The sequence below is a fragment of the Thermobia domestica genome, chromosome 2 (assembly GCF_964235325.1).
Source record: "Thermobia domestica chromosome 2, izTheDome1.hap1.1, whole genome shotgun sequence".
Lineage (NCBI taxonomy): Eukaryota > Metazoa > Arthropoda > Insecta > Zygentoma > Lepismatidae > Thermobia > Thermobia domestica.
The window spans coordinates 280,462,270-280,473,908 of record NC_137455.1 but is presented as its reverse complement, the minus strand read 5'-3'; the positions used below and the strand labels follow the sequence as shown (position 1 = coordinate 280,473,908).

The window sequence follows — 11,639 nt, the reverse complement described above, 5'->3', positions numbered from 1 at the left end:
ACTTCCGGGTCGTTGCCTCACACGCTTTCACCTTGCTCCCGATAGAACTATGACTTGTGACACGCATGTATAGAGTGTCAATGCACTTTCTAATTTTTATTTCCGCTTGTACTGGAATAACCTTAGACACTTTCTCCCTTGACCATGAGAAAACTGTCTGGCAACATACTGAAATATTTTTCCATTAACGATGGTTGTTACAGCGATAGTTATCGGCAGTGATGAAGAAGACAGATAGAAATTTTATGTTTCTTCCCCCTTTAAAAGATGTTTTGGGACAAACACGTAAATGTATTTTTGTGGCAATATCTGATTTTGGCAGAATATCTAATATCTGATGAACATGTAAGCATTTTTCCTTAATTAGATGAAAACCGTACATAGACTGTCCTGAATGTTGATCGATCGATACCCTGTCTGAATGAGATTTCTCCAGCGGTTGACGAACTTGAAAATAAGAAATTTTTTAGATTTCTCGCTGTGGCAATGAATAAACAATGTTAGCGGACCTTATTTATTTATTTATAATTAATGAAATCGGGTTGAAAACCCGCTGAAAAACATGATGCTTGGGGGAGGGACATAATGAAATCCTTATATATATATAGTATTGAAATAAAGTTTGTTATTATTGTTTTTACACAGTTCCATAGTGTGTGTGTGTTGAACTTTTTCGTCAGTGATTTTAACAGAGCGAAGTCTGATTTTTTAAGGTGAGAACTTTTTAAATGTCATGTATTATTCACTTCATTATAATTAAGTAAATAATACACGATTTGCTTCTGAGAAACATTATTGGGGGAATAAACCTACGACCATTTTTTTGTAATTATGCAAGAGGATAAGCTTTGCGATATACTGAAAACGCTTGAAATGTAATTGCGATTTTCGATTACTAAAGTTATTATTATTATTATTATTATTATTATTATTATTATTGCATTCTTTCATGCTTGGTACACAAGCTAATAGCAGCTACGCTGTAAACTTGTAAAATAAATCGTTTGTTACACAAGCTCGTTTTTAAATATTTTATTGGATCATTTGCTTTTTGTTCAATCACTTCATATTTTTACGGATCGTATGTTATACATACTCTGCTTATGTATTGGATCGTTTGCGGTGCAAACTAATTGTTAAAATAGATTGTGAACGTTTTAAAATTGGTGTTATTTATTGGGTCGTTTGCGAAGCAAACTCAGAACACTTGTAGAGTTTTATTTGCTTAATTATAGGATGCTTAATTATAATATGTTTGATTCATTTGTTACGATTTTTTTAACTGTTATACCGATCACTTTAAATCAGTTATACCTAATATATATATATATATATATATATATATATATATATATATATATATGTTGTACAGATGGGACTTGAACTGTTTAAGTAAGCTCATTTGTCAATAGATGGCATACTATTACGCTTTGGTAATATAGCTGATAATCTTTTTAGGAACGCAAATGTTTGAACTAAGACTAGTATTTGCAGAAAGAAAGAAATGTTTTAGTTTTGGGGGGAGCGCTTTTCCCCATAACATTATTGTGTTTTAATAGTAAATATTACTGAATGTTAGTTATTTGCGTGGATGGTAGTTACATAACGCATAGAATAGCTTTAATGTCAAGAAAGAAAATTTTACGAAACCCCCTAAATACATTGGTTATTGAACACTGTCTTTTGACTTGAAAACCTGTTGTGTATCCGCGAAGCAAAATGAAATGATGTACTCCTATTTGTACCATGATCCTCAATGAAGGGGGCTTTGCCTGCCAAATAGATTGCCTAAATTTTAACAGTATTATCTTATAGCAAAAAGAGAATTATGTATGACTATTTGTAGTATATTTTACAAGTAACGGGGGCCCTTCCCCCCATTAGTTATGGGTTCCTCTAGATTTTAGGAGTATTGTATTACAAGGAAGCGAATTGAAATTATGTATGGGTATTCCTATTTCTACCATGTCCCTCAACGAGGGGCTTTTGCCTGCAAGATAGATTGCCTAGATTTACCAGTATTATCTTATAGCAAAAGAGAATTACGTACGAGTATTGTAACACATAGCTATAACTGTTGGAGGCCCTACCCCTTAGTTAGGGGTTCTTCTAGATTTAAACAGTATTGTATTACAAGGAAATTATGTATGCCTATTGTAGTATAACCGTATAATTGGCGGGCAACATTCCCCCCATAGATTTAAACAGTATTGTATTACAAGGAAATTATGTAGTCCTATTTGTAATATAACTGGCGGGTCCCAGTCACAGGATTATTTAGAAATTTTTGAGTCCCCACGGTTATGCCGTTTTTTTTTTTTATTGGTTCGATTTCTATGAAATCTCTGAACACTTACAGTGTGATTATTTATTCTTTCGTTTGTTTCTACAAACTTGAACTAAATATGGGAGCTAAAATAAACTCTTAAAAGTATATAGGAAGTGGGAGGAAACCCACGCACACTGTGTTTGTCCACCACAAACTCACTTGACCAACCAGAGGTGAACGCTTTACCACCGAGCCACCGCGGCCCCCAGGCTTACTTAGATTTTTTAACAGTATTATATTATAGCAAAAGGAAAATCACGTAGCTATAACTGGCGGGACCCATTAATTATAGGCGATCCTAGATTTTAACAGTATTATAGCAAAAAGAGAATTATGTGTTTTACCATATACATTGACATGTGTTAAAGTTCCCCATTAGTTAATTCCTACAATTGCGGGTTTTTTCTGAATAGGTAATAACATAATGATGATAATTATGTTCAACTGAAGGGTCCCCCTTAGGGATTTGTAATATAATGAACGTATGGTGGTTTACTGATAGAACAAGAATCAACTATGCCCTCACAAATTATGTTTTATTAACAGAACACAACTGCGAGAAGGGTACTTATTTAATGCTATCAGTAGTATTTAATGGCTAAAAAGAAATATATATATCATACTGTACCTTTAAAATATAAATATATATATTCAGGACTAATAACAAATACGTCAACACGGCTTAAACTAAACTAAAGTTAATTTAAAATTTTTCCGACAGATGGCATAGAACTACAATTTTCTATTATAGGTAATTTTGTATTAAAGTAATGAAAACAAATGATTGAAGAGAATTATATATAATGATTAGTACGGGGTTATTCGATGAAAGAAAGAAAAAAAAATAAGTATAGAAGAAGAAGAAATGTAATTTTACTGTTTTAATATGGTTATTGAAAACACATACACAATCTTATTTTTTGTTTCTTGTTGAAAGAATATTTATAAGTTTAAAAATTGATATAGAGATGCATAAGAAAACTGATACACATTTCGTTTGTTCATTTATGACCGACTCATGGTTTGAACTAGAGACAATGCTTATATGAAGCGAACGTATTTTATTTTTAATAATTACTTTGTTTGAGTTTGTCCGGGTGGAAATATGATTTATATACAGTGAAAAAATAAAATAATAACTTAATTTGTTTAGTCCGTCATATTTTGAGGGAAATGGCGTGAAAGATATATATTTAAATATCGCAGAATACATTTGAATGTGGGAGAATATTTTATAGCTAACTGGATTGGAGTAACATTGAATAAAACCCGAGATTAAATATAATACTTATTATTGAAAATTAATTTCCAAACCTTTGCAGTGTTGTTGTTGTTGTAGGGCATTTAAGGCTAATTGCTTATACGAGTAAGCGCACCTGGGATTTGAACCCGAATACCGCTGTTAAGGTGACTTTGCTTATACGCGTATGTCCGCTCGGAATTTGAACCCACGTACCAGTGTTAAATTTATGCGGAAATTAAATGGGCATTTTTAATGTTAAGATGCCTTTGTTTATGCGCGTAGGCTTGCCCGAAATTTGAACCTGCACGACAGTATTAGGTTTACGCGGGAATTAAATCCGCACGCCGTTGTTAAGGTGACTTTGTTTATGCGAATAGGCTTGCCCGGAAATTAAAATTGTACGCCTTAGCACGAAAGGCAATAACATTAAAAAATTATGACATGCGAAATTTGTACTTGAGAACGGAAATATGTTTGCAGTAAAGATGGTAGCCTTAGTGAATACGGTACTATGGTTTTGTTTGCACCAAAAGGCAAAAGCATTAAGGGGTTAGAACATGTTGAACCATTACAAATTAAATTGTGATTCATTTTAACAAAATGCGTCAGCCTTAACGTGAAACTTTTAGGATACAACCGGGAATTGAATTCGTGTTTGTTAGCAGCGTTTATTAAAATATAAGAACATACTGTAAGATTTTAATAATAGTAGCTTAATTTCAGTTAATCAAGGCGTTCAGCAGCATTGGTATATGAAACATGAACCTATTAACTAACAATTATTGGAAACTTTGGGACGTATGCTATTGCCTAAGTTAAATTGATTTTGAGTTTGTTGCTATCCCGTTCAATAGTATGGGTATATGAGACGTGTACCTACATAAAGTGAATTGATTTTAAGTTGCTATCCCGTTCAGTAGTATGGGCATATGAGACGTGTACATACATAAAGTGAATTGATTTTAAGTTTGCTGTTTTGTTCAGTAGCATGGCTATATGAAACTAGTATTTTATTACAACTGGAAATTGAAGCCGGAACAGTTTGTACCAATAGCGTGATTATTAGCATTAATCACTATGTTAGGCTACACAGGAACACTAGACTTGATTTAAGAGTGATATTTTTCTTATAGGTTTTTCAGAACAAAAAAACTGAAAATTAAACACAAACACAACTTTAAACTTTGCTCCTGGAAAAAAAAAATTTTAGCACTAATTGGAAGCATAAAATCCACACCGGAAATCAGATATAACTTTTTACATAGAGGTCAAATCTTTGTGAAGTTAACTCCTTTAAAATTATATATAAGTTGTTGTTCAACTTAAACAATGTAATTGAGTTTGTGATTAGAATAATATAATTTTATTAGTGTTGATTATAATTGATTTCATTCTGCTGAAAATAAGTTGTACTAATAATACTTTTTTTTTATTTTATTTTAGAAAGATGGAACCGCAGCCAAGCACTTCCGCCGGTGAGTCCTCCTCCTTCTCCTCCTCCTCCTCTTCGTACCGCCACATCCAGTGGTTTAATAAGATGGAAGAATTATTGGATGTGGCCGAAGGGAGGAAAAAAAGAAGAAGAAGAGATGAACAGAGGAGAAAAAGATACAACCCGGTGGTGGTGGCGGAAGAACAAGTACCCCAAAAAGTAATAGTGGTGGAGGAAAAAGTGGAGCCAATAACATCATCACTGGTGAAAGAAATGATGTCAGTGGAGGAAGACGAAGTGGTATTGGTGGAAGAAGTGATGTCAGTGGTACCAATATCACCACCAGTGGTGGAGGGGGTAAATGACAATGATTGGGATTTATTAAATGATGGGGAAGATGACGTGTTTATAAAAGCATGGGAGAAATATGAAAGAATGGAAAAAATAAAAAAACTGAAACAAAAATACTTGTAAAAGAAAAAAAACTGTAAATAAATCATGTTTTGGGTGAATGGGAAAATTTTGAGTTTCCTTTCCTTTGAATTTTTAAAACCTGTGTAACAAAGGTCATAAAAATGTTTAACTTTTTTTTTTCCGTATCATATTGAACTTATAGATACCTTTTATTAAGAGTAACGTTTCGAAGCATAGAAAAAGATATTTTCAGAATAAGAATTGTTGTTAGAATTTTTAAAAGCAGGAAAAAATCTTTATGCTTTTCAGTACGCTGCACTATTCAGTTAACAGTTACCATTGAAGAGTTTTTAAAAGCAGGAAAAAAATCTTTATGCTTTTCAGTACGCGTCACTATTCAGTTATCAGTTACCATTGAAAAGATTTCAATTTTTTGCTGTCATAACTACTTTGATTTCCCTCCAATATCAAATTGTACTTGAGTTTTCCTTTTATTTTTTATTTTTTATTTTTTAAATTAATATACATAATTGTAGGGTGAAACAAGTTTAATGAGATATTTGCTGGTGTCCATAAATAAGAATTAAATTAACAACATTCTCGTTTACTAATTAGTTGTTGTTATTAAATGATAGTATACTGAAAGAAAAGTCTGAATTTTTTACTTTTTGATTAAATCCGTTTAAGATGAGTGAATGAATTTATTTTATTCACTCACATGTATAAGATGTTCGAAGAATATGTAAAGAGAGAATAAAAAGATACTCTCCTAATAAATTACTCAGAGCAAATTGTATTTGCGAACATATTAAAAACAAGATAGAGAATTTGAATACATTTTCTTTCTGTGAACACTAAAATGTAGTTGGTGTCAGGGAACATACATTGAGAACAGTTTTTTATTCCTTGAATAATTAGCTAGGTATTTCTTTTGGGTTTGCGAGCCACGGCAGGTGCAAAAACACGATAATGTCCAACTATTTAAGGTAAATATAGATAAAGGGTTTCAGTGTAGAATGACATATATGTTAATTGGCATACCATTATCTATTTGGATGAAATGGAGTCCCATACACTTAGGCTATGGTGATTTGTTGTCTTTTAGACACTTTATAAAAAAAAAGCGGCCATGAGAAACACAAATACTTGTCATAAAATGTTTACATAATTGGAGCATCCTAGGATCAAACCCCAAGCACTAAAGGTGACCACTAAGCCATTGCAATTGCCAAAGAAGAAGAACTTCAGTTCAGTTTAGATACTTTGTGCAGCACGGAATCGAACTCTGAATAAATGTAAAGATTAAATAGCAAATTGTTTCTTAGAAATAAAAATTACTTACTTACTTACTATTGTGTCTGTGTACGGTTAATTATGAAATTATTTTGAATAATAAATGAAATTTGTGAGTCCCACGATTATGTCGGATTACTTTAGAAAGGTTATGAAATTGGTGGAATGAAGAAGAAGTGGGAGAACACGTTGTTTGTTCAGCACAATTTATAAGAAATAAATCCAAACTTAATGTTGTGATAAAAATGTTGAAACAATTGATGCATGCGGTAATCGAACCAAAAACCCTAAACAGTGGAAATGAACGCCTTACCACTGAACCCTTATGGCTCCGCTATAAGAAATAAAATAATTGATGCATGCGGTAATCGAACCAAAAACCATAAACAGTGGAAATGAACGGTCTACCACTGAGCCCTTATGGCTTCGCTATGAGAAATAAAATAATTAATGCATGCGGTAATCGAACCAAAAACCCTAAACAGTGAAAATGGACGGTCTACCACTGAGCCCTTATGGCTTCGCTATGAGAAATAAAATAATTAATGCATGCGGTAATCGAACCAAAAACCCTAAACAGTGAAAATGGACGCTTTACCACTGAGCCCTTATGGCTCCGCTATGATAAATGAAATAATTAATGCAATCGGTAATTGAACCAGGGACCCTAAACAGTGGAAATGGATGCTTTACCACTGAGCCCTTATAGCTTTGCTATGACAAATGAAATAATTAATGCAAACGGTAATCGAACCAAAAATCCTAAGCAGTGAAAATGACTGCTTTATCATTAAGCCATTATAATCCTATATTGATAAATGAATACCTAATGAAAAAAAAAAAAAGTCTAACTGTAGAAACCAACTAGCACTGAAAAAACTAAACATTGAAACTTTGTCAGCATAGTAATCCATATAATTTTATTGGATGCTCAAGGAAATTGTATTTTCAAAAGTGTTAAAATTGAATGTGAATCATTGAGACGGAGCTGTTATGAAAGAATAAAAGTTTGGTCTCGATAAGAAAACAATAGTGAACTATTGCTAACGTACTTATCATCAAATCTTTGAACAAATCTTTTCTGTTTTGAACAGTACATAAGTAAAATTAATGAACAAATGTGTGTCAAATAAGTAAGATTAATACATACTAAAAGATGGTTGTTTTCAAGAACTTGAACTGAAAATTGATTCTACTTGCCTTCTTTTTAAAAAACAAGTGGTTAAATGAAATGATAGGAAAAGGTGGTAGTTTAGTTGACCTCCCCTTTGAACAGTAATGGGGTATTTTATATATATAATCTCACAAAGTTATTGTTCGTGAAGAAAAGTGTAAATAAAATGATGATTTCCCACAGGACTATGGTTTGTCACCGCCGCTAACATGGACGCTATCCGCTTAGCAAAGAGGAGGAGGGTCATGTTGGGTGAATGAATCTAATTCAATACAATAGATATATATAACCTAACGCATTGATATAAACACCCGTTTAAATAAGTAAATGATCTTTGAATATATGTCATATAGACATGAAAAAAGAATACCGATAAATAGGGAATAAATCGGTGATTACTTGTACAAATAAATAAATTTTACTTTCATGAAACTTCAGACATAAGAAGAAGAAGTTTGTGAAACAGTTTATTCTCCTTTGCCATTGCAAAGTTGGTGTTAGTTTTTTTTTTCTTTCCTATGCTTTTTAACATATAGCATACCTAATGAAAATTCACAGGAATTTCTAGCACTGATCAAATACATAATGTAGGCTTCAGTTTTAACATATATTCACAACTTACTATATCGATTGTCTACAAGATTCCTTAACATTTGCCGAATTTTCGATAGCATTTGTTTCTCCTTATTGTAGGCGATACTTTATTTGTAAACATATTTAGCGAAAGTTCAATAATTATTGTCTTATGATAACAACAGTAATAAATTTTTCAAGTGCGGAGTATTTTGTAGATAAGATAGCACCACTCGTTGCTAAAAGTTGTCACAAAATGAAGTAATCCACCATGTCTTAAATGTAAAATAACCAAAAGCATATTTTAAAAGGATTTAAAAGCATTATTTATCAATACGTTGGAATCCAACAGGCTAATTTAAAAAAAAAAAAAAAAAAAAACAAGTAAATACAAAGGAGCTATTGGGGTTCGGGTATAGTAATTTCTAATTATTGTTTTCAATGTTAGTATATAAAAATTCAAGCACGCGCAGTAAACGGTTTGGGTGACTTTGTCGCTTGTAAAACTGACGCAAAGATGAAATATTCAAGCTAATTTGAATAATAAAAGAATAGTATCTAAAACTAATAGGGGGTGGGAACTATGAGTTTCAGGTCTACCTTAAACTTGTTTAAACCTGTTTTCATTGGTTAATTCAAACATGTCATTACATCCCACGGTGAAAAGTATAAATACCGCGGTTAAGAAAGCTACATAAGAATATTCTTGTTCTGGTTGTAGTCGATGAAAAGATTTTTTCTTCTTCGTATGGTGGTCAATGAAGATATTTGTGCCTAGTGTTTTTATTTTTGTTTGATCACTTCATATTAATTTATCCTCTCGTAATAAATTACTCGAACACTTACAGTGTTATTTAAAATTAAAAAGTCGTAAAAGCAACAACGTTGTGATTATTTTATTCGTTCGTTTGCTAAGAAAGCTGAGAACTATTATATAATTCGTTTACTCTGTCGAACTGAAAAATGTCTAATGCTGAAAACGTATTGGTTTGTTTCTGCGATAATATTCACATCACCATTCAGTGCTTAATAAATGCTTTTCAAATGTGGGAATCTAAAAGAAGAAGTATGCTTCTTTGCAGTGGGTGTGCACGTGGATTGAAAGACGCAATAAACCATGACTGCATTCTGTTACATAAAAATATATTGAAAACAAAAGTACTAAGTGTTATTATGGATATGAACACACAAAATGAAATTTGGTATACGTTTCAAAAAATGCACGACAATACTTTTAATAAATTAGAACAGTTTTTTCATATATATGATGATGCCATTCATAATGATACATTTGTTAATCAACTGATAGAAATATTTTTGCAGAAAGATTTTAAGAAATTCTTAATTTGGAATAAAAACCAACGTGATAGTGATAGTGATAGTGTTTGTGATTGAAAAAATATGAAGACGTATGGATGAAAATGTTACTCTTCTGTAGGTATATTACATGTACAAACTGTAAAAAAGGCACATTTTGCCATGCTTTTTTTTTCTGTGAACGTTACAAGTAAATTTTACTCAAGTAAATATCTAAGAAAAATACTTACTGTGTAGTGCAGTGCAGTGCTATCATACTAAACATTTCTTCAAATATTTATGTGTATGAGTTGAAAACTAATTAACACAATACAAATTTAAAAAAAAAAAAAAAAACTTGTGTAAAAAAAAACCAATATAAACTAATGAAAGATGTTTCATATTGCTGAATAAATGAAGACTTTATACAAGCTTCATATTGATGAATAAATGAAGACTTTATACTAATAATAATAATAAAATCGGAGATTTTTTTATTGTACTTTTTGCAACAATAATAATCGCAAAAGCCTTCGGCTAGCAAAAGTTTACGTACACTAGTTATTAATTGGTAGTAATTATCTTTGTACAGTAAATATATTTGCTTACTACCCTTTATTCCAGGATACATTCCATAAAATTCACGACTATTAAGTTTCTTTTCAAAGACAATGATTTGGTATTTGGGTGTCAGGTATTGTTGAAATTTTTCACATCATTAATAGTACACCCATTTTGATGTCCAATAGTAACATTAGCATCATCACACAAATCCTTGGCCTGCTTCAACAATCGCTCAGGATTGTTTTTAACTTGTATACTTGAAAGCAATTTTGATTGGCCTTAACCTTTTTCGAGGATAATAGCCTTAGAAAGACATTATATGTCCTTGTTTAATGGGATAGTACACTTTTCCAAAAGAGTTGTATATTCCTCATATTTGGTCGATCCACGGGTTCGACATCTTCCCTTGCATGGATTAACAATGTGGATCTTAAAATCCACCTTTTTTCCCAAAAGAAAATGTTCGTTACTATTTAAAACATTTTCAACTGTATGGAATAATACATCAGGGTTCAATTTCTTTTTAGGACGTCATGTTGTGTACATTGTTTTAAGTTTAAGGTAGTGCTCTCGATAGTTATTCCTATATAGGTGTTCTTGTCAACATCCTTTAATGCATGAGTCATTCCGAAATCAAACAGATTTCGTATATATTTTTCCGGATCTTCGATTCCATACACTTAATGGTTATTTCTGTCCCTTTTAACCCAAAGTAAACATATGTTTCTGATATACTCTTTACTATTTCAAATTCTGATGCATCCATTATCTTAGGTACTTCTTGAAAAACACAATTTAGTTCTTAGGTTCCCCAGAACTAGGAAAACTTGGTTGTGGTAAGCTTGCCTAATAGTAGTTTAGCATTGTCCTTAACAAATAAGTCAGCTGCTTGAACTTTTTCACAAGCCTGATTTTTTATATTATCCTCTCGAAAGAACCCTGTTCAATATAAATCAGAAATATCAGCAGCGGTTTCACAGCTTGTCAAAATAACATCCTGTCTTCCTTTAAATTGTTTTAATAACTCTGTTAACATTTGATAATATTTTTCATTGGGTACACGCACACCCTTAGAATGATAAGTATCTACCAAACGCTTCCAAAAATCGTTTCTACTCAAAACTACGTACATGCACCCATTGCTATAAAATTTATCTACTATCATTTTCCATCTGTAGTAAACAACTTCGGATGCTTCATATCCGAAACGTTTTGCCATGATTACCACTTGAGTTAGTTCGTTTTCACTTGTAGAAGTCATCTGTAATCGAAATAATGTATTCTTCTATTGAAATAATAATAATAAAAAATCCTATAAATT

The 11,639-nt window shown here is 31.8% G+C and overlaps 1 protein-coding gene across 1 annotated transcript; it reads left to right on the top strand.

Moving 5' to 3' along the window:
- The first annotated feature begins 646 nt into the window (after positions 1-646).
- On the top strand, positions 647-5,517 carry LOC145679815 (uncharacterized). The gene is made up of 2 exons (XM_081750342.1): positions 647-713; positions 5,016-5,517. The coding sequence occupies exon 2, from the start codon at positions 5,020-5,022 to the stop codon at positions 5,476-5,478; it is 459 nt and encodes a 152-aa protein (XP_081606468.1). The 5' UTR covers positions 647-713; positions 5,016-5,019; the 3' UTR covers positions 5,479-5,517.
- The last annotated feature ends 6,122 nt before the right edge of the window (positions 5,518-11,639 follow it).